Here is a 24,907-nt window from a genome sequence, read left to right as displayed (position 1 = left end):
ATCTTACCTTCACAACTTCATCGAAAATAAATCAATTATATCGAGTATATCGACTTGTGGAAACCAGCATTATTATATCAGAGCCTTGAAGAAATGGCGCTGAATTTATGTTCTCATGCGCGTGTTTCCTGTGTTAAGGACGCACTGCTCTTCTGGCGTCGAGTGTAGCGCGAGTTTTTATATCAACGCTGCAAAAAATGATCACGCTGAGTTCCGCGTCTCTGACAGCGTGTCGCTTGTCCTGCTTAATTAATCCTACTTGCCCGCGTGCAATATGCTCTTCCTAGGTCTTGTCCGCCCCAATATTGCTGGATTATTGGTGTTGGCCCGTGGCGGTACAAGTATTTCTTATTCATACTGTTTGATCGCTGCATATTCTTAATTTCTTCGTGCCATGTCACCGTCTTCTTGCTTTTAGCTACGTATTGTAATGGTTAGTTTATTTGCAGCACTGACACTAGGTCGCCAATACTTCCTTGGCTAACTGGTTATCAACGAGCTATTTTGTGTGGTCCATTCAGTAGCTTGTTTGTGTGTTTGTTCCTGATAGTGTTACAGCCCGTCTCTGTTTGTCTGACCTCGTATATGCGTGCTGGCTGTGTTTGTGCAATGTGCATGCTTGCCGGCTCTGCTAATGCCATCGCCGGCTGTGAATTTAGCGTGTGAATTGTGATCTCCAAGGAACTCGATGTAAAAACTCGAATGGCCTCGCGCAGTCCTTCAATTAAGTACTGCAGAATTTTGTCCAGTATTAATTTATACTTGGTGATATCTGCGCGGACTCAGAGAAGCAGTACGTGAAAATGTGTTAAAAAGTATTGCCATCTCTACGATCATATTTTATTTAATTTTAACCGCAAAAAATTTTTCGATGTAATTGTCCCGCTATCTGCCGGATTATCTAAAATGTTTCCTAAATTGTTTGTTAGCTAGAAAATTTCCAGCAATTACTGGATTTATGCAGTGTTTGTGTCAAGACGGAGAATGACAACGTTGGGCCATCGTGAGAAGGCAGCCGCTGGAAAGCGCAAGCACGGGAAGGCGTTAGCCAGCTTGGAGCCAGTGTCGCCCTCCCCTCAACTCCTTCATGATCAACGCAAACCAAATCGCAGCTTGGTCCTCATCCTATAGCGTTCAGTACAGTTTAACTTTGTTATAGTTATTTTAGACGTACGATTGTTGAATAACATTCGGTCGTTGTCCAACATTCAGTTATATAGTAGACGTAGTAATTTCATAACATCCTGTCATTGTTGAAGTCGTCCGGTAATATAATATTTTGACATATTAGATGTGATGTATTGTATAAGTATCGATCACATGGCTAGCCTGTATAGTGTATGTATAACTGAGGCTGTGTAGAAGCTTCAGAGCGAACAAGGCTGCTGACCTTGGCCGCTGTGATCAATTGGTGGCGAGGGAGCGAGGAAGCCGCTGCTGACCTCAATCCCGGGTGCCGGTGCCGTGCGGGATATACGGAGGATATGGGGAGCACAAGTTATACGGAGCACACGTTATACGGAGGACGCGTTATACGGAGCACACGATATACGGAGAACACATCCATGCACGCTGCTGCTCTCCATTACGGAGCCCAGATGCGTGAGGCGACCGTGAGACCCAGATTCCTCTCCTCTGCATTGCCGCGCACTTGGGTTATTCTCGACGTATTTTACCCCTGACCAATTTACTAGTATTTGAAAACATGCAAGATCACACCTGATCCAATCGTGGGATAGCTTGCGAAATGCTTGTTCCTTGACGTGGCTCAAGGAGACTCATTTTTTATGGAGACTAATTTTTACTGCAATTGTTCATGATTCTGGCGAGATTTCATCAAGAATTGCAGTGAAATATTTCCATATAAATAATGGAAGGAAATAAAAGTAAAAACGAATATATATTAGTTCACCAATTCATTTTAGCGAATATACATCGTTATTCATGCATTATAGCGAATTCAAGCTTAATCATGCATCACAGCAAATGTAAGGTTATTCATAATTATGGTGAATATAAATTTATCCATACATAATAGTGAATATAAATTTCTTCGTAGCTTGAAGCAGATTCAAGTTTATTCATGCATCAAAGCAAATTTAAGGTTATTCATACATTACGGGGAATTCAATTTTATCCATTCATTGTAGCGAATATAATGTTACCCGTTCATTTAATCGAACCTGTAGTCCATTCGTGCTGCGATGCATTGGACTGGTTGACTTACGAAAACAGGTCCTGACATTTAGACGCATCTCAAATGACTCGGTGTATTCTTGAAACTTGCTTGAAGAATATTTGAATCATTAAAAGCAGTGACAGTTTTCCCATGGTAATGTGATGTTTTAACGTCTAAACTTACGGAAGCTATCTGCAAAATTGTCTTTAAATGGATCACGGAACAGTTCAAGTCGAAATAATGTAATGACTAGTGGATCCGTCAAATACTGCATCTCATGTGTTATTATTCGAATCGATTCAATTTTACAACGTAAAAGTCTTTCACTGTTATTTGAATAAGTGTTACATTGTGAAATGTGTGGGCGTCATTTATTTAGCGCTGTCTTGGAAGAACATGACGGATGCCTCACCTTGAGACAAGTTCCGCTGGCGTGTCCGCAGATATCGCTGTCATTTCCAGCCTACGCTGCAACGTCGCTTATAGCACGAGTATTTCGGGCACGGAACACGTCACATGCTTGCATATACGTCGCGTGAAATAAGTGGGTCACAGGACACGTCACGTGCTTGTATACGGCGCGTGCAGTAAATGGGTCACAGGACACGTCACGTGCAGTAAGTAGGTCACAGGACACGTCACGTGCTTGCCACAGTCTATGGGGTTTGCACCAAGGTCAGCATTTCACTTCCGTTGCATTACACGAATATGTGACGCTGTCTTTGCTGGTTATGGCAATACCAAGTTAGTTTCATTGTTTAATTTCAAGAAATTTTATTTATAACCTGTAAAATTTATGCTAATTCTATTTAGATGTTACTTTCTTACAGTGTCTTTCAGTGTTTGTGAACACTTCTAAAAGCCGTTCATGTTCTCAACTTAGTGTCGGTCAGGAAAATTTTTTCTCAAATACTTATCTTCTACTTCTTTGGTACTTGTATATGAGAAACAAAATCAAACGACCCTTTTATTAACTGAGTGCAATAATTTTTACTTAGAAATGAATACTACTACATTATTTCAGTTAATCAGGTGCTGGGAGGCTTCTGTTTAACTCTGAACCTGATGCTGTCCCCGGAGCTCTGCCATCATGTACAGTTGCTCGAGTCTCGACGTTTGCAGATAAGATTACTTCAACAAGTCGTGCGTGCACTCCGCGACTGGAATCAAAGCTTGCAGAAACTCAAACGCTTCTCATGACACAAGCCGCACCTTACCTACAGTCCCGCGATTACTGTGGAATTGCTTAGTTAACATACTTGATATAACCAAATAAAGACTGCAAATATTTTGCTGCATAGGCATGAAAAATTACACATTTTCGTCTTCCTTCGGAATTACTTAGACTAATATAAGTAATGTATTCGCATGAGCGTCGGCGCTTCTGAATTTGTGACTGGCACGATGGTGTAGCGGAGTCGTAAGGTCAGTCGATATGGCATCGCTGCGGCTGGCATGTTTAGGGCGCAGGATGCTCATTGGCATGTCACCTCCGACACTGCAGGAATGCGCCCTCGTAACCTCCTGATGATAACAACATCTGCGGCGCTTACTTAACGTCCACTTGTGGGCTCACACAGCTGCATGGCAGCGACATCGTCCAAACTCTGCTCTGATGTCTCACTGCAGCCGTGCTGGTCGTGTTCTAGAGGGCAGGCGTAACTTGATTAGCGTGATTCATTGTTACTATCACATTTTCTCAGTTGCTACAGTAATAGGATTGTTTTGCTAGTGTTTCTCATATTGAAGTCCTGCCAGCGAGCCATGCTCGTAGGGAATGTTATAAATTTGGCGCTTAGTGAAATGTAACGATTTCCAGTCTAAAGGCCAACAGTGAGGAACTATATAACACAACACTATGACTCACGACTAACAATATTTCTTTATTCAGCCATTGATTTCTTTTCCTTTGCAATCTGAAATGAAATTTTCCGATGACCTCGCTTGCGTGCGATGATGCGAATATTCGTAATAAAATCGAATCCTCGATAAAATGCAGGGTAGTGTCCATATAACATTGATAGTGCAGAGACCTCTTGTGATTAACGCACATTGTTCCTTGAGCGAGTCCCGTGTCCTCTAAAATGTGTCTTTTTGAGTTTACCCTTATTCTTCGGATATATTAATTGCATCCATGTTATTCGTTGCTGAAGACTTGTTAACTCTAGTTCTAGTCTGTAAGTGAAGTATTATGATCGTTCGTACACAAATGCAGCATAACTCGACGATGGCATCGTTTGTTCCGGCTTCAAAAGGCGCGAAGTTTGTGAGCTCTGCGTTGCTGCTTACTCCAGTTATTCGATAACTTGAATAAACACATTTTCTCAGTAAAAGTAACGAAATGTCTGGGCTAAAGAAATTATAAAAGGAAACAAAAGAAAGATCGTTTTGTTTACTTGTGTTCTTTGTAAAGTAATTTCTTGCATACGCCACAATTTTTCTCTATAATGAACAATCAGGTAAATTTTGGTGATCACATACCGGCAATAACCGCAAAAGGTAGACAACAGATGGGGTGGATCTGGCGGACGTTCAGAACGAGAGAAGCGGAACCGATGATCACACTCTTCAGAGCCCTTGTAATACCTATCCTTGAATACTGCGGCCAGCTCTGGACTCCGTTCACACTAGGCGCAATACGGCAACTGGAAGGAGTCCAACGAACCTTTACTTCCAGGATCAGAGGGATGGAGAATTTTAACTACTGGGGGAGGTTACAGCGACTGAATTTGTACTCACTGCAGAGGAGACGGGAGAGGTATGTCATTCTGTACACACGGAAAATGATAACCGGATTGGTGCCAAACTTCGAGAGCGAGGACTTCAGGATTCAGACATATCACAACGAGAGAAGGGGAAGACTGTGCAAGATACCCCCACTACCTAACAGATCCGCGGTCAGATTTCATAATCCCTGCGGGAAGGATCACTTTCCGTGGCAGGGCCAAGGCTGTTCAACGCCCTACCAAGGGATCTAAGAGAGGGGGAGTTCACCCTGGAGACATTCAAGAAACAACTAGACGTGTTCCTGGGCACAATCCCAGATCGACCTCCCCTGCAACACTACCAGCGGCGAGAAGCAAGCAACAGCATCGTGCATCAGGTGGCCCAAATGAGGGCGGATGAACGATAACCAAAGGCGGCGATCCATCGTGGCCTGGGACTGCTATGTCCCAAACAAATACTAAGGATATAAGCTTTTTAATAGTCATTGCTAACTTGTCGCAAATAATAGTTTTCTTTGATATCCACTTTTTCTTGAACGCTTAGGTTTTTTATTACGATTTTTGATATTACTTTTTCAGAAAGTGTTGAGTGCTTGTTTCAGATTGTAAGCAATATTTGTAACGAATATATCAAGAATATCTAACGTATTTCTAAATCTTGGTGGCGTCAAAATCCACTCCTTGACAACGCCAATTGTGTTGCAACCTACACCATCATACAACTGTTGCTCTAAAGCCGTCGCTCCTGTTGCAATTGATCTCAATTGCATACGCATAAAATTTGTATCATGAACCCGAGATACGATGATCCGTTCCTGCAGAGAATAATATCATACGTGAGGCTCCACATCTCTATGCGCGGTAGCAAAGCACCTCAGGTGGTCAGGAAGCCACCGCCTAAACTCTCATTAAGCGCTTCCAAATGCCCAACTAATGAGGCGTCATCTCTTTTTCGTAAATTTTATCGTCAGTACCTCCATGATACGAGTAATTTTAAAACGAAGATGCCACTACAGATTCTGAGGAACTTTCGGTGCTCTTAAAACATTCTATTTATTTGTCGATATAAGAAACGTTCTCAAGGAATCAAATCTATTTCCATCGCTATTTTAAAAGTTAGCATTATTACAAGTTATTACTGAAACTATTCCTGGATGACTTGATAATCATGTCAAATGATCAAAAATCTCACCAAAGTAAAGATCGCATTGATCTGTTCAGCATGCGAGATCAGTTGAAGGTTTCAGAGTTTCGAATTATTCTCAAATTTACTATCATTTATTATTATTTCTATCAATCGATTTGCATCTTTTGACCGTTACATTACAAGGTAACTGTCAGTTACCGCTGAGGTGCAGGTGTACTATCATGTGTGTCGAGAGATAGAGCTATTTGGCCGGGCTTGGCCACAAGTGTTCTTTCGGGGTCCCGGGACCCGTTACATTATTCACCAGTCTACACGTTATATTCTTAACCATTACGTCCGTTACTCCATAGAGCGTGGTGCGGATATAGCATTTTATCATGACTACGTTGACTTGCATGAGTGACTTGTATGTGTGGTGATATGTATACGGCGCCTGGGGCTGAGGGCGCTGAAGGCCAGTCACGTTGGAATGGCAGGTGTTTGGGAGACGCACAAGGCTGCTCTGCCACGATCGCTGCCTCCTCCTCCTTTACCTGCTATACCTGCTACTCTGACCGTCCATAGATGCGGGTTGCGGTATAGAAATGCCATATTTTTCTTCATGAAAAGGTTCAGGAACTTCTGGTCAAAGGCAATATTTTTTTGTTCCGAATAAATGGCAAGTTTAAGCACAATTCGTCCCTCAGTATAATCCATTCAACATTAACGTTAGCAAGGCCGAGCTGGACTGGCAAATTGATTTAGGTGTAATAAACTGAAATGTGAGGTTAACTTCGTGTCCCGTGCGAATGAAATTAAGAATATTTGAAGCAGACATTGAAGAATTGTTGGTGTCGAAGCTTCCAGAATTAGGCGCTTCAACCAACATTGGAGTCTGAGCTTGAGGCTCTGGCGGTCATGATCCCTCCCGACTTGATGAATATCCCACTAGCGCATGCGCCTCGTTAGCGAGCGCATTGCACCTTTCATAAGGAGAGCTCAAATACTAAGAGAACCATTATGAAGCCTAAGTTTTGACGAGCCTTGTTTCTTTTTGTAGAGATCAGTGACGCCATTACTGGGGTAAGCCAGCTATAATGCAGCTGCTGCAGTGTAGCGCCCGCACTTCTATTTCTGATGTGTGGGTACCATGCATGTATATACGCAACCCCATCTGCTTGCCAGCCTCAGCCGGCCGTCTTTTGTTCTCTATAAACATCGCGGCCTGCGCTGCAGCTCGTGCCAGCTGGCACGCCATCTTATCAATATTGTCAATTGTAGTGCGCGCTTCTCATTCTTTGTTATTCTACCGAGTTTATGATGCTCTTTTTTGTTTACTTCTATTTCCTTCAACATTCAAACTTGAAAATTTGAGTTGCAATGAAATTACGTTTTAATCATCACCAATCAATCAGCCTTGTTCTTAAGAGTCGCCTCATCAATTCTCTCTATAATCCTGGCTCCGCATAATTTACCATTGTCGTTCTATAATTTCCTGGACTGTCAATAATGACCACAATTTTCCATCGTGCAAATCTCTCATTTATTGGAATAATATTTATTGTCTTCTTTGAATTATTATCCATTACATTTCCCCCGCTTCGCTCAATGGGCCATGAGCTCAAATGTTGCGGAAAAAAGGTATTTTTCGGTATCTAATTAGGATTCGTCACGATGATGCATGCGGGGACAATAAAAATAATCCCGCAATTCCCATGCGTGATAGTTTGCGTTGTGATGGTTGTTAAAGGTACTGGCAATGTTGGCCGTGTCGCGGCGCAGTAGCTCGTATTATCGGAAGCAGCTGCTGTCATGCGTGTCCTCGAGGTGCATTTTTCGAGCGTGATGGTGCGGCGATGATTATAAAGCTCATGGTGTGTGGCAATCGCCTCTCCAAAATAAGCAGAAAAACTGCTAGAAATGAAGCTCTTGGAGCAGTTTTATGTGCACGTCGTGATCTTTTGCGATGCGGCTCCCTTATATTTACCGTGTATGATGCTGGAAGCTGTAAAACTTAGAGAAGTATTATGCGACCGTACCCTGTAACTTAGTAATAAACTTGCTCACTATCAGTACTCCTGCTGTCTCTTTTATGGGCATTTATTATAAGTGTAATGGAAGTTGCCGGAAGTACTGTAGTCTCTCGCGTTGTCCTTGACATTTCGATCTCCTTATTCCCACTGCAATGGCTACACCAGCGGGACGGTCTGTGTCTGATTTTTTTCACCTTTAATCTGTCGGTATGATAATAGAATCGTTCTTTTGCATTCTTGCTTTGTCGAAAAATAGCCTTGCTTAACAAGTGCGCAGCAGCACTCAAGTGTGAAGGATCAGAGCGTGAGTGCTGCAATACTCGTCACGTGACGCTTCCTGCTTTGGTCGCCAGCTGTTAGCTGACGAAGTCTCTAATTCCATACAAATTTGTTATTAGGATGAGAAATTTCCAATTAATTTTGCTTGTATCTGGACGCATAAATTTACGGCCCAGCGTTGTTACTTGGATTAAAATGAAGTCTTTTGAATTATATCGCTATTGTACTCGAATGCATCACCTTCCTATTGGCAAAAAATATTTATAACAATTTAGAATGCGAATGTCATTTATGCTGTTGGCAGTGATAACTTTTTTTTGGTTCAAGGCAAACTTGATGCATAATTTAATTTTAGTTTTATCTTGAGTTCCTCTAAATTATCCTCGTAAGTATCTAAAGTATGTTATCCAATTGCATAATTAAGAACTCGGTGAAGACGACCCTAAAATTAATGCTAAAACACAAGGCTTGGCTGTTTACTGCATTTCTAACAGATGAATTATTACGTGTATAATTCTTACAAGATAAATATTACTCCATGTGCGATAGTATATGACAAGCTAAGTACTCGAGTGTTCATTCGTATGCGTGTACGTTAGCTATGCAGTTCAAGGACCAGGTGATGCAAACAATTCCGACGTCTCGTCGCAAGAGTAGAAGATAAATGGCCGAAATTGCCTGCTGCACATTCTCGTGCCAATGACTTGTGGGTATATTTATGTGCCGAGCAAGGCCATGACGTACGTTGTCCGTTGGCACTCCGTTCCTTCCGTCAGCCAGAGTGAGAACATTATAACATTTTTGTTTCGAATTAACATGTTTGGAACGTGGTTACATGGTAGAATAATGCCAAAACACGCTCAGCAATGAGATAGATAATATTTAAACATCTTTATTTGTAATAAAAATTTGTTGAATGTTTCATGCATAGTTTTCGAGTTTTTACGATAGCTTTTTTGATAAAAATTTTGTTTTCTCTGTCAGCTACATGCCTGAATAATCTGAAAGGCGTTATTTTCTAATGCTAACATGAAGAATGTGGAAATATGATCATTTTGAGACGCTTTACTGATTGATTTCAATAATTCCCTTGAGTTGCTTCAGCCTCTGTTTACCTGCGTTTTATTTGATAACCTTGCACGCGATTGAATCGCGGACTGTTTTTTTGTGTGTGTGATCTTTGTTGCGCAGTTCAGTTGTGTGATCTTTCTTGCGCGCAAAGTTTGGTTTATATAATATTAAATCTAACACATTTTCTTGCTTTCTCTTTTTTTGAGAATTTCCTTTTCCGCCCCTTTTGAATTTCCTCATACCACTCAGTTCCATGTGGCTGACATTTGTCTTTAGATTATTTCGCTTCATTGTTATAACTTACGTCTTACGTGCGGTTTTATTATTCAACTTAGGAAGAAGATAATGACAGTTTTTTTGCCCTGAGTGTACGCCGTAGTGCGTTTCTACGTAAAGGTGCGTCTTGTTAGTCAAGTGGTTGAGTATCACATTACGCTCGGCAGTCGGAGACGCTCGGCGCCCGGAACCAACTGCTCTCTTGTTTTTACTGTCACGGTCAAGGCACGCCGGCGCACAATGTAGCGGAAGTAGCAGCTTGGTAACGGTTGCTGTTTCTTGTCGGTTTGCTGGGGCGGGCGAGTGTCTCTTACTAACCCTGAGCTCGGCGACAAGTGTTAGCTCTGCAAGTGTTTCCGAGCTGTCAAGGTTGAGCTGAATTCATCAATGCTTTCCCGTTAGCAGCTTTTTGTAATTGTGATGTGCGTCACATGATATTTTTACAGTTATTTCTAGGCTCAATAGTTTGCTGAACTTGACGATTGATTTTTTAAACCAATTACTAGACCATCATTTTTTCCGTGTTATAGCATAACATAACATAACATAGTGATCTCGGCGCTGAGCGTAGGCCTGATGTAAGCAAGTGTTTTCAATGATGAATGTTCGCATTCACGGGAATTTTTTGAGCACTTTTCTCGCTGGAGCCACACTTCTTTGGTGAACTTCCCTTGTCCTATAAGCTTACGAATTTTTATCGTTGTCCTAATTTATTACGGAATTTATCTATAATCTTTGCACAAATGACCCTGTTATCTGCAAGGCGTTTGAGCAGGTTTTGACTGTGCCGTGTTTGTTGCAGAGATTTTTGGATGAACGGCCAGGTAGTCAACGCCACTTGCTGGTGCGAGACCTGACCAACGGCACCACGCCCCTCATCATCGCTGCTAAAAATGGTCACCTCGACTGCGTCGCGTACCTCGTAGACAAATGCAAAGCCAACATCGAACAAGTCGGATCAAGTGAGTACCTCCTATACTAGGTTAGTTAATCTCTTGTAGACATATTAAAGTTTAGTATATTACAATTAGTCATTGTAAGACTAAATTATTATTACATTTATTCATTGTAATACTAACTTATTATTACAATTATTCGTTGTAATATGATCGGTATTTCGAATTTTTCTTCTACGTAGTTAAATGGTAAGATTTGTGATTCCCTTTTCATGCATAGAACAAAAATATTACAAAATTATAAGAGACGACCGAAAGTTCTGGGCTATCCGGTTGGTTCTTCTTGGGTTTGAACGACTAAGATGAATTACTCAGACACATGTCATATGCATGATTATTATCCCAACCTGGAGCCTCGATGATGAAGGGTCAAATCTTTCTTCGATATTATATTTATCATATTTTAAAATCTATTCGTATTTGTATCGTTTGAATGACTTTCGTATTCTGAAACCTTGATTTTTTCCGCGTCACCTCATATGATTCATTATGCAGATTGTGTGTCAGTATAAGAGTTCTTCGTGCGCATGTCTTCTGTTGCAGCCAAACTTTTCTCATTGAAATTATCTGGTCTTTGCGAATATCTAAGTGTTGGAGACTGATGTACATTTTTTGTATATGGTAGCTCTTCTGAAGGTTACACTCGCCTATCTGGTTTAAGTAAAATTATTTTGTTTCTGTTATTCAATTTCTGTCGTCAACGGAGGTTTAGAACAAATATTCAATCGCAACTTTCTCTCCGAATATTACATGCACTATTCCTCATCTGACCTCGAAGTATTTTGCGTGCCACTGCGGTTGTATCGTTATAAGAAAATGATGGGCGTTGCGTTAGATAAGTTTACCTTTACAAAGCCTAACATATTATAGGAATGCGCTCAAAATATTGTCTAATCGATTAAATTAACTATAAAAAATGAACCTAAGGATAATATATATTGATTTTTTTGTCGCTACAGTTGTGTTTGACGGCGAAACAATCGACGGTGCGCCAGCGTTATGGGTAGCGGCAGCGGCAGGACACCTGCACATCGTAGCGTTCCTGTTGGGCCGCAACGCCAACGTCAACGCCACCACCAAGAGCAACTCGACGCCACTTAGGGCTGCTTGTTACGACGGACATCTTGATATTGTCAAGCATCTTGTGGACAACAATGCCGGTGAGTGGCGTGCTTATTTCACGTGTAATGGCCAGGCCACAGTCCCGTGACAGCGCACTCGACCGCTGCGCGATCTGCGCCTCGCCGGTCCATCGGAGGTCCAAAATCTATCCGATTGTCGCTTCTCGCTGCCTCAAAGAAAAGTGTCTTTGCATGCATCGCTTCTAACTGCATCGAATAATAGGTTCATTAACTGCAGGGTACTCTTGTCAGTAGTTGTGTTGTGGTGTTTATGGGAGACCTTCACTGTTAGGTATCATGAAACGTCCCGAATTTCTGGTAGTTGACCCTTTACCTGCGGAAGCGTTGGATGCCGACAATAATATTCAAATATTTGTACGTGACAAAATAAAAAATCCTTGTGGTTGAATTACTTGTAAACCATCAAAGTTGATCACCATAGGACAGATTAATGAGCTCAAAAATTACGCTTTCGAATATGACGTGCACGGCGTCGGCGTGGACTTGAAGTTTACGTAATTAACCAATTTTCACTCAGCCTATTGGTAACGAATATTTTTTGATCGTCAAGCGATCACATAGTTCGCCTATGAGCGTTAAATCAAGTATCAGTCAACCGGACCACGCAGTCACAAAAGAATAGTTAGTGCAACCTCTGTCCAGCGTAAAGGTTGCACTTCAAAGAAGTTAACAATACGCCCGATTTTGAAGATAATAGATACGCTCACTCCGGTACGAAAACATAGCAACGAATCGAGTGCTCTGACAAAAATATCTATGAAAATTATTGCTGCTCTAATGTCATCATTAACGTGTGATTTTTATTTTAGCTAATATTTGTCATATTTTATTTGTAATTTGTCTTCTCTAATATCGAGTGAAGTAGTTTTGAGTGACGCAAAGCAACTTTATTCGCCGCATCATTCTTATCGCTCGGAGAGACCTTGACGCATAGACGCTATCTTCTGGAGTGGCGCTGCATGAGCAACGTTCAAGTATATCTGACTTATTGCCATTCATTTATAAATGAATAAATAACAGCAACTCACATTACTATGAATGTTTTAGCTTTCCTTGAAGATAGCGTTGCATTTATCAAGGCTAAATAGGTTTCTTTTGATTGGTAACCGCGTAGAGCTGTAGGAATTGTGTAGATCATCGGCCGACGATGAGTATCGGAGAGCGGCATCAGCCTGACCATGTGTGGCAACCTGCAGCGACTTGGCGTTTAGGACATTCTTGTTCATCGAACGCAGTTAGTAACGCAGTTTGTACTATCGCAGTTTGTAACGCAGTTAAGGGCATACCTTTGCATCGGACGCATTTTGTAACGCAGTTTGTAACGCAGTTAGTAACGCAGTTTGCAACGCAGTTTGTAACGCAGTTTGTAACGCAGTTTGTAACGCAGTTTACAACGCAGTTTGCAGCGCGGTTTGCAACGCAGTTTGCAACACATTTTAGCGAACTCTTTTGCATCGAACGCCGTGCGCAACGCAGTACACCACAACGTCGCAGTACTTAACGTTTTACGTAGAAATCTATATCATACATTTTTCTTTGGGCATTTTTTGTTTTGTAATTTTCAGTATGAATTATTTTCTTACATATATAGTTTGCGGCTATTTTAATCGATAAATGTCTGATTGCAGTTTAAGGTGGAATCATTCGCTAACTTCTGATCCGCTAAATATTTTATTAAAAAAAACAGAACACCGTAAAACTGGTGGCCCTCGGAAATGGGCATTCGCTTGTTATCCTCTCAAATTTCTTGTATTCGAGATTGTGAATGCATGTTTATCGTTCATCGGTTGACTTTACGAGACTAACTGTGATGATAATCTCTGCAGACATTGAAATAGCGAACAGACACGGCCACACGTGCCTCATGATCGCGTGCTACAAAGGGCACCTGGACATCGCTCAGTACCTCGTCAGTCTCGGTGCTGACGTCAACAGGAAGAGCGTCAAAGGCAACACCGCCCTGCACGACTGTGCGGAGAGCGGCTCCCTCCAGATCATGAAGCTTCTCCTCGACAACAACGCTAAAATTGATGTTGATTCCTATGGTGAGAACTTGAACAAATTATACGTCTTTTCTATTGGGTCAGTCGCATTGTTTTTTGGTAGTTTTATGTCCGTTGTAACTTAAAAATTGTTTGATGCACTGCACCACTACAGGCATCTTCGTGTACACGATCTTTCGAATACATGTTCTGTGCAAATATACACGAGCTGCCTTGTCCACTTGCTGTGTCTTGTCCACTTGCCAGAGCTGTCTTGTCCACTTGCCAGAGCTGTCTTGTCCACTTGCCAGAGCTGTCTTGTCCACTTGCCAGAGCTGCCTTGTCCTCTTGCCAGAGCTGCCTTGTCCTCTTGCCAGAGCTGTCTTGTCCACTTGCCAGAGCTGTCTTGTCCACTTGTCAGAGCTGTCTTGTCCACTTGCCGTCTTGTCCACTTGCCGTCTTGTCCACTTGCCAGAGCTGCCTTGTCCTCTTGCCAGAGCTGTCTTGTCCACTTGTCAGAGCTGTCTTGTCCACTTGCCAGAGCTGTCTTGTCCACTTGCCGTCTTGTCCACTTGCCGTCTTGTCCACTTGCAAGAGCTGTCTTGTCCACTTGTCAGAGCTGTCTTGTCCACTTGCCAGAGCTGTCTTGTCCACTTGCCGTCTTGTCCACTTGCCAGAGCTGTCTTGTCCACTTGCCAGGTCCTGAATTGTTCGACTGTTGACCGTAGCTATTACGTGCAGGCATGACCCCGCTGCTGGCGGCAGCAGTCACGGGTCACGGGCACATCGTCAAGTATCTCATCTCCCGAGCCGACCTCGTCCAGACTCGCCAGAAAATAGACGCGCTCGAGCTCCTCGGCGCCACCTACGTCGACAAGAAGAGGGACTTGCACAAGGCAAAGAAACTCTGGCTGGAAGCCCTGGTTGAAAGGTAATTATCAAGATATTGTTGTTCGCATCTATCGTACTAAAATCTTGATGGTATTGTATTGTTAGCACGATATTGTTTCGAGCCTATAATTATAACTTTACTTTAAGCCTATTCTTTTCAACGAACTATTAATTTTTTGCTCCTAGCTCACTTGTTAGCGAAAGTGTTGCACTTAGTTTAATACACTATTTGTGAAATGTATGCCTTACTCCCGGCGTCTCCGTTCTCTTAAAGTATTGTTACACTGAGTAAAGACCTGATGTTTATCTGCACAGATGTCGCAGTGGCCAGGTGCTGCAGAAGTCATCGCTGCCGTGCCACGCGGCCTACAACCACGCCGTGGAGGTGACGACAAGCGAGCAGCTCGAGGAGCTCAGCTCAGACCCCGACGCCATGAGGATGCAGGCGCTGCTGGTGCGGGAGCGCGTGCTCGGTCCCGCCCACCCCGACACGAGCTACTACATCCGATACCGCGGCGCCGTCTACGCCGACAGCGGCAACTTCTCCCGCTGCACCACGCTATGGATGTACGCCCTCGACATGCAGCAGAAGATACTTGAGGCTCTCAGTCCCATGACGCAGAGCTCCTTCGTGTCCTTCACTGAACTCTTCGCTTTTATGCTCAACGATGGACCGCGGTCTAGGGCTGCGCTCATCGAGAATTTCGAAGACATGCTCTTAGTTCTCGAAAAAGCCATTGACGAAGTCGAGAAAGGTCTCCAATATTTTGCCCGTCCTTACATCGTGTCACGGAATGTTCAAAAGACCAGAATTCAATTGAAATGCAACCCTAGTAATATTTTGAGCAACAGCAGCAGGAATGTGGACAATCTGCAGAGCAGTGCCGACGCCGCTAACACAAGTCCCATCTTACCAGGTCACCGCTACATGGCGAGCTCCGTAGACAAAGATGGCACGCACCTCCGCCGCACTGTAATGGTAACCCTGCAGATCATCTACCTCGCCACCAAACTCTACCCCAATATGACCAAGGAACATCATCAAAAACTACACGAAGTTGTTTATAGATTAGTAAAACTTGACCCTAGAACATCGAATAACTATAGCCTCCTGCATATGGCCTGCTCAACAGAAACTATGGCAACCGTCGGTCGTCATCCAGTAGGTATCTTCCCTAACCGTGAAGTTGTAGAAATTTTGCTCAAAGTAGGTGCCGATACTATGTCTCTAGATAATAATATGAACACCCCACTTCATGTACTCGCTCAAACCCGATGTCCTCAGTCTATATTTAAGTTACTTCTTGCCTACGGAGCTCACTACGATGTTGCAAACAAAGATGGCGACACTTTCGAACACATAAGGAATCTTAACGAAAAGAACGTCAAGCACGACGAGGGCTTCATCAATCCAGTCCCACACGTGAGCCTCAAATGTCTCGCAGCGCGGGCCATAAAAAAGTACGAAGTAAGCTTGCCTTTCCCACTCCACTCTCGTATCGAAAAGTTTATTGATATGCATTCATCATACTAAGTTTGTTTATTTGGTTATTATTAGTCACTCATTAGTGCGTCAAATGAATACGCCACCTCCGTGTCAGATGTACCTAATGTTTTTGGTGATATTAATATTACGAACACCGTAGTTTTAAGTTCATCACACGGTCCTGATTGAAAATATAACGCGCGCAAAATGCGTTTTAAAAATTGTTTATGGTTCAAAATCTTTTTACCTGTTTGCACGATATTGTTCAATGACTGGCTATGATGCTCGAGGTGATGATTGTATTGACTGATAAGCCTGAAATTTGGCTCAATCTCAGCATTAGAGAAGGTTTTCTTCCTCTGCTCTCTACTGTGTTTTTTCATTTTGACCATCAATGCTCGGTGGAATTTCCACGTGATTATTTTCATAAATCGCTTGTCATCACTCAAGGATACAAGTATAATTAATTAATGAATAACGAACACGAGGACCACTATAAAACACGGTCTCTTATGTGCAGATGATCCGAATTTTTCAATACACGAGTCATGGCTCGAATTTTTCTCATGCCTGCTGATCATTGAGTGATATTTGTGAGCCTTGTTATTTGCTGTAATCAATACTATTTGTGCACGTCTATATTTTTTCACTGCTATGCTCTGGTCAGTCATTTATTTCGCTCAAACTATGTTCCTTTTGATTTTATGTTTAGGTAATTTCGCCCGAGCATTTCACGTACTTAGTTTCTGGTTTTAAACGCACTTTTAATTCTCTCTTTTTATGCTCTGCCGACAAATTTGTATCTAACTGCTTTTTTATAGCGTCACTGCAACGCTGATCAATCTCCTTATTTTTAATTTTGACTCAGGTGTAGGCGTTGTATACGTCAGTGTGGCAGCTTCTTACTAGATCGCCTGTCATTACGGCGTTGCAACAATTAGTTTATCCAATATCCTCTATTGCGTGTGGATGATTTGTGAGCAATCCTTGTCTTAAAGCAATGCTAGGACAGGATTTAATGCGTTGCCTCTGGCGAGCATGTAAAATTAATACTCGGAATTTCTTACTGCGTTTATCACGCTGCTGTTCTTTGATTATACTTTGAAGTGCTCAGCATCTACTTCCAGGCAAGTTTTGCATTATTTTAATAATGAATACATGGATTATTCATGACTTTTTACATGAACTTGAGTGTGTTTCTGTGTGTTTTAAAGCCACTACAATTTTAGGACACGTCGGGACTGCACTCGCTTCTGAACAATTACAGCCACTAAATTGTCCATCTTTAATAAGGCTTGATTTTCGTCGACGTAACCAGTCCAGAAGAAACTCATGATTGAGTGCCAGATTGTCTTACTTTTTATTTGTCCCTGAGTTGTGAATTACTGGTTAAGAAATTTAATACATTAAGCCGTCCAATAAAGCGCCAAGTTACCTATACGACCTTTTAATTTTCCTTTTGTACCGGTAAGGCATTCGGTTGGATAATTTTATTCGAATATCAATGACCACAAGTGTCAAAAATAAAAGTGTTCGGTCGCCAAAATAAACTACCGATGCTCAGTAGACTAACGAATAAACAGGAAATTGAGCGTGAAAAATGCATAGCCCATGGCAAATAGTGCCGCTAACTGCACAAGGTGCTTTTACAGATTGATGTATAAATTCTTCGGGCAGGGTAAGCCAAGTGAAGTGGGCAGGGTAAGCCTAGTGGGCGATATCGGTAAGCCGATATCGCCCAAAGTGGGCGATATCGCCCCCCTAGGGGCGGTGGAAAGATTTTGGGGGGCGGTAAACGGAAGTCAATGTCAGTCAGAAGCGCGAACATTTGTTTGACGATTTGTACACAACACGTGCAGCACATGACTCCCAGCGATGGCTTTTTCACCCAGATCTGTTTTTAACCTCTCCTGGGTTTACGTCTTGGACAAATTAACGGCCAGACTCGCGGCCGGTCTCACGGCCAATTTCCAAATTCAATGATCAAGGAATATCTCTGAAACTGATTAACTTAACTCGATTAAACTTGATACACGTATTCATTAGGACCTAACAATAATGTTTTGCTCGTTAAAATTTTTCAAATTTTGCCATCGTTTGTTTTTGCCATAGTTATATCACTTATATGGCAATACGGGCCGAAATTCACAGCGATCAAGTAATTTTTTCCAAACTACTGAACAGATTTGAACGAAATTTTGAATTTGCAGTCCTAACTACCGAACGGTAATGTTTAGCTCGTGAAAATTTCTTCGATTGTGCCTTCGTTCGCGAGTTTTTTTTTTTTTTTCATTTCACCTTCATTCGTGATTTAAACAGCAATACGTACTTAAATTAGCAATAATCAAAAAAAATTTTCCAAACTACTCAACAGATTTGAACGTAACTTAGTATTTAAATACCTAACCTCAGCAACGGTGATGTACACAATCAATTTTTTCGTTTTGCCTTCTTTTGCGATTTATACGGCTATACGTATAAGGCTCTTGGTTAAACCGACCGGTAGAAAAGCCGGTCGTTCCTCCTATATCTGCCTAACTCGCGAACGAAAGCAAAATAGAAAAGTTGTCACGAGCTAAACATCACCGTTGAGCGGTTACCGGTTAGGTATTTATATACAAAGTTTCGTTGAAATCTGTTCTGTAGTTTAGAAGAAATTTCTTGATCGCCGCGAATTTAAGTGACAAATTACCCGGCGATACGGGCCGAATATAAGGATGTGTGAAATCAAGAATGACGGTGAAATGAAAAAAAAAAAACTCGCAAATGAAGGTAAAATCGAAAAAAATTTATAACTAAAAATTCACCGTTTGGTAGTTAGGAATGAATATTCAAAATTTCGTTCAAATCTGTTCAATAGTTTGTAAGAAATTCTTTGATCACTGCGAATTTCGGCCTGTTTCGCAATATACGCGTAACTCACGAATGAAGGCGAAATTAAAAAAAAATTTACGAGCTAAACATCACCGTTAGGTTCTGATGAATACGAGTTCCATGTTTCGTAGAGCTGCGTTCATTAGTTTGGGAGATATTACTTGATAATTGAATTTGGAGATTGGCCGTGAGACCGGCCACGAGTCCGGCCGTAAATTCGCCCGAGACGTCTTAGGTTTCTAGTGCTGAAACAGTTAAAACAGCTGAAAAACATATTGGTTCACTAAATGGGGTTCTATTTGTGAAATACACATTTGCGTTTAACCTTTATCTTTTAAAATTGCAGCGTACTAACTTTCAAGAAAGAGGCGTATGTCTGTGGGGTGCGCTATAAAATTCACTAGGGAGCCAAAGGGGGCGCCAGCCTGAAAAAGTTTGGGAACCACTGTTCTAAGGTATAATATAATTAAGTCTCCTATCGTTTGATCGTGTTCACAAGCAGAATTTACTTGTGTTCAGTTTAAGATTATAGTAATACACTCAGTAAATATTTTGTTGATTGTAGGGTATAATATATTTGAGTTTCATATTGTCTGATCGTGTTCACAAGCAAATATCGCTTGTGTTCAGTTCAAGATAATAGTAATATGCTCAGCAATTTTTTGAATATAGTAAGGTATAATATATTTAAGTCTCCTATCATTTGATCATGTTCAGGTGCAGAAATTGCTTGTGTTCAGTTTAAGACTATAGTAATATGTTCAGTAACATTTTGTCCTCTGGGATATAATATATTAGAGTAAACTAACGTTTGATCGTGTTCACAAGAAATATCGCTTGTGTTCAGTTTAAAATTATATTAATAAGCCAGTAACTTTTTTGTAAATTCTAAGCTATAATATATTTAAGTCTCCTATCGTTTGATCATGTTCAGAAGCAAGATTGCTCGTGTTCAGTTCAAGACTATAGAAATATGCCCAGAACATTTTTTATTGCTTCTACGGTATAATTTATTTTAGTCTCCTATCGTTTGATCGTGGTCACAAGCAGATATTACTTGTGTTCAGTTTAAGACTATAGTAATATGCTCAGTAACGTTTTGTTTAGTATTATGTTTAAGTCTCCTAACGTTTGATCGTGTTCAGAAGCAATACCGCTTGTGTTCAGTTTAAGATTATATTAATAGGCTCAGTAACTTTTTGTAAATTCAAAGCTATAATATACTTAAGTCTCCTATCGTTTGATCATGTTCAGAAGCAAGATTGCTCGTGTTCAGTTCAAGACTATAGTAATGTGCCCAGTTATTTTTTTATAACGTCTAGTGTATAATATATTTCAGTCTCCTATTGTTTGATCCTGGTCAGAAGCAGATATTGCTTGTGTTCAGTTTAAGACTATAGTAATGCGCCCAGTAATATTTTATTTATTGTAGGGTATAATATATTAAAGTCTCCTATCGGCTGATCGTGTTCACAAGCAAATATCGCTTGTGTTCAGTTTAAGATAATAGTAATATGCTCAGTAATTTTTTGAATATTGTAAGGTATTAATATATTTAATTCTCCTATCGTTTGATCGTGTTCACAAGCAGAATTTACTTGTGTTCAGTTTAAGATTATAGTAATACGCTCAGTAAATATTTAATTGATTGTAGGGTATATTATATATTTGAGTTTCATATTGTCTGAGCGTGTTCACAAGCAAATATCGCTTGTGTTAAGTTAAAGATAATAGTAATATGCTCAGTAATTTTTTGAATATTGTAAGGTATAATATATTTAAGTCTCCTATCATTTGATCATGTTCAGGAGCAGAAATTGCTTGTGTTCAGTTCAAGACTATAGTAATACGCTCAGTAACATTTTGTCCTCTACGGTATAATATATTCAAGTCTCCTAACGTTTGATCGTGTTCACAAGCAATATCGCTTGTGTTCAGTTTAAGATTATATTAATAAGTTAGTAACTTTTTTGTAAATTCTAAGGTATAATATATTTAAGTCTCCTATCGTTTGATCATGTTCAGAAGCAAGATTGCTCGTGTTCAGTTCAATACTATAGTAATATGCCCAGTAATTTTTTATTTTATCTAGGGAATAATATATTTTAGTCTCGTATCGTTTGATCGTGGTCACAAGCAGATATTGCTTGTGTTCAGTTTAAGATCATAGTAATATGCTCAGTAACGTTTTGGTTAGTATAATATATTTAAGTCTCCTAATGTTTGATCGTGTTCGCATGCAATATCGATTGTGTTCAGTTCAAGATTATAGTATTAAGCTCAGTAACTTTTTTGTTTATTCTAAGGTAGTGGTTCAAAAAGTGGGCGATATCGCCCCCCTAGGGGCGGTGGAAAGATTTTGAAGGGCGGTAGGGGGCGGTAAACCGTAGTCAATGTCAGAAGTGCGAACATTTATTTGAGTATTTGTGCACAACACGTGCAGCACATGACTCCCAGCGATGGTTTTTTTTCACCCAGATCTGTTTTTAACCTCTCCTGGGTTTACGTCTTGGACAAATTAACGGCCAGACTCGCGGCCGGTCTTACGGCCAATTTCCAAATTCAATGATCAAGGAATATCTCAAACTAATGAACTTTACTCGATTAAACTTGGTACACGTATTCATTAGGACCTAACAATAATGTTTTGCTCGTGAAAATTGTTTGAATTTTGCTATCGTTTGTTTTTGCCATAGTTATATGGCAATACGGGTCGAAACTTACAGTGATCAAGTAATTTCTCCCAAACTACTGAACAGATTCGAACGAAATTTTGACTTTGTAGTCCTAACTACCGAACGGTAATGTTTAACTCGTGAAAATTTCTTCAATTGTACCTTCGTTCGCGAGTTTTTTTTTCATTTCACCTTCATTCGTGATTTAAACAGCAATACGTGCTTAAATTAACAACAATCAAGAATTTTTTCCAAACTACTCAACAGCTTTGAACGAAACTTAGCATTTAAATACCTAACCTCAGCAATGGTTATGTACACAATTTTTTCGTTTTGCCTTCGTTTGCAAGTTATACGGCTATACGTATAAGGCTCTTGGTTAAGGGGACCGGCTACCCTCCGGAAAAACTTCTACAGTTATTATCCGATCATCATGAAACTTCACATACATACGTAAAATGTAAAAATAAGAACATTTTGCTTCTATGAATTTTTCAAAAAAATTGATAGAAAACGTGAAATTCATAGAAAACGGCTAAAAAGGGGTACTTTAGAAAATCTATCTCCTCCTACAAATATCATCCTACAACCTGTCTCTTATACACATCTAGATGTGTATAAGAGACAGGCTAATTACTTTATATCTAATTACTTAAAGAACTCTCTCACCCGCTTCCCTTTAAAGAGACGTCATGAACGTAAATATTTGCGTACAGCGATGGCAGTGGTACCATTGGAAAGAGCCGAATTCCAGCTTTCAGATGAGCACAAAAACCGAAAAACGCCAAAATTGAAAATTTTAGGGTAGCCGGTCCCCTTAAACCGACCGGTAGAAAAGCCGGTCGTTCCTCCTATATCTGTATAACTCGCGAACGAAAGCAAAATGGAAAAATTGTCACGAGCTAAACATCACCGTTGAGCGGTTAGGTATTTATATACAAAGTTTCGTTGAAATCTGTTTTGTAGTTTAGAAGAAATTTCTTGATCGCCGCGAATTTAAGTGACAAATTACCCGGCGATGCGGGCCGAATATAAGGAAGTGTGAAATCAAGAATGACGGTGAAATGAAAAAAAAAAACTCGCAAACGAAGGAAAAATAAAAAAAATTTATAAACTAAAATATCACCATTTGGTAGTTGGGAATGAATATTCAAAATTTCGTTCAAATCTGTTCAATGGTTTGTGAGAAATTCTTTGATCACTGCGAATTTTCGGCCTGTTTCGCAATATACGCATAACTCACGAATAAAGGCGAAATTTAAAAAAAATTACGGGCTATTAGTTTGGGAGATATTACTTGATAATTGAATTTAGAGATTGGTCGTGAGACCGGCCACGAGTCCGGCCGTAAATTCGCCCGAGACGTCTTAGGTTTCTAGTGCTGAAATAGTTAAAACAGCTGAAAAACATAATGGTTCACTAAATGGGGTTCTATTTGTGAAATGCACATTTGTATTTAACCTTTATCTCCTAAAATTGCAGCGTACTAACTTTGTGGGAGGCGCTATAAAATTGCAGTGGGAGGCGCTAAAAATTGCAATTTTGAGGCGCCCTAGTGAATTGAGGCGCTATAAATTCACTAGGGAGCCATAGGGGGCGCCAGCCTGAAAGAGTTTTGGGAACCACTGGTGTAGGTAATCGTAGCAAGTTTCTGTAAAGGTCACTGGGAACAGTATACGTACTCAAATTGGTTTGAATCATGTTTGCGTGAGTGATAACGTCTTAGAATGACACTGGCTTGAACTATCTTTACAATTTATTAGCCAGAAGCAATTACTGTTCTTTCTTTTGGTATTTGTCCTGTCACTTCAATGAGAGAGTAACCAACATTTCTGTACCAAAACTCATTATTCTAACGATCCCATTTTCTTCTGATATCTTCTGTGTGACTATACTATACGATCAAAATACTAACTAATTATTATGAATAATAATTCATAATTAGTTAGTATTTCTTCAAACATGAGCTTCGCGATATATATTATTGTTCCCGTCCTACGCTTACCTGTTGGCTACTTGAGTTGTGAACGATTGCTGTCGTATTCAGGCGGGGCAAGTGCAATAACTGCAATTAGCCAGCGAAAATATCTATTACAGCCTTTAGTTTACAGGCATACGACTGTTGCAGGATAAAATATAAATCGAGATAGTAATTTTCTATTAACTGGTCATTGTAATTATAGTCAGCATTTGCAAGTTGTGCATTTAAAATGTCCAAATTAAGCTAGGTAATTCTTATAAGGCTTAAACTTTTAAGTAGTCTTTAACTATTTGACTATTTGTTATAGGCTATTAGCCTACTTACATTATACAAATAACATGTGTTAGCGTTAGGTAGCTAGCTTATAGCTATAAGAAGGATTGGTTGAGATTGTATTGACCTTTTAGGCATTTAGAAAGATTTTCCACTCTAATATGAGTACTCACTCAGCAGTGTGGAAATCCAGAGGGGTAATATATTAACTGGTACCTAAACATAGCAAATTGGAAAGCAGGACCCAAAAATCTGGAACGTCCAGCACACTTCCACTTTCAGTCCATCTTCATCACTGACAACTATCTGCAAGCTGCCACAGCTGTTTCATTGAAAAAAAAACAGAGCTTACATCATCACAGTAACAAGGATCCAATCAACGCTTGAACGCGTCCAACGTCACAGTCAAATGAATCCAATCATCGCTAGAACGTGTGCAACGCCAGTCACAAGAATCCAATTACCATCAGAACGCGTGCAATGTCACTGCCACTGGAATCCAAACAGCGTTAGAAAGCTAGAACGGACCGCCCCAAATGCACACATTGTTAACGCACTAGTGCATAGTGACAAACCAGAGACTTTTTAAAATCAGTTCATTTTCAATTTCCTCATATACCCAAGATTTAAACCAATTTCTTATGTATGATGATGCTGGTATCCAGGATACTTTACTGGTCTACTTATAGAACTCAAAAATGAACTTGAGGGAGAGTCTAAAAAAACTCTCTGCTTTGCCACTATGCACTAGTGCTAATTTAGTGTGTAATGCAGCCATAGTGGCAAAGCAGGGAGTTTTTTAGACACTCCCTCAAGTTCATTTTTGAGTCCTATAAGTAGACCAGTAAAGTATCCTGGATACCAGCTTCATCATACATAAGAAATTGGTTTAAATCTTGGGTAAATGAGGAAATTAAAAATGAACTGATTCTAAAAAATCTCTGGTTTGTCACTATG

The 24,907-nt window shown here is 40.5% G+C and overlaps 1 protein-coding gene across 1 annotated transcript in view; it reads left to right on the top strand.

The window, feature by feature from the left end:
• Nucleotides 1-17,585, top strand: part of LOC108682246 (protein fem-1 homolog C) — a 32,341-nt gene extending 14,756 nt beyond the window's left edge. Inside the window, exons 2-6 of the mRNA XM_018171378.2 lie at nucleotides 10,493-10,652; nucleotides 11,606-11,806; nucleotides 13,615-13,833; nucleotides 14,512-14,701; nucleotides 14,977-17,585. Coding sequence (XP_018026867.1) covers nucleotides 10,493-10,652; nucleotides 11,606-11,806; nucleotides 13,615-13,833; nucleotides 14,512-14,701; nucleotides 14,977-16,195 — 1,989 coding nt within the window. The 3' untranslated portion in view covers nucleotides 16,196-17,585. The remainder of the gene's footprint in view (nucleotides 1-10,492; nucleotides 10,653-11,605; nucleotides 11,807-13,614; nucleotides 13,834-14,511; nucleotides 14,702-14,976) is intronic.
• The last annotated feature ends 7,322 nt before the right edge of the window (nucleotides 17,586-24,907 follow it).

This window comes from Hyalella azteca, unplaced genomic scaffold, assembly GCF_000764305.2.
Source record: "Hyalella azteca isolate HAZT.00-mixed unplaced genomic scaffold, Hazt_2.0.2 contig3013, whole genome shotgun sequence".
Classification (NCBI taxonomy): Eukaryota; Metazoa; Arthropoda; class Malacostraca; order Amphipoda; family Hyalellidae; genus Hyalella; species Hyalella azteca.
This window is presented reverse-complemented; position numbering and strand designations above follow the sequence as displayed.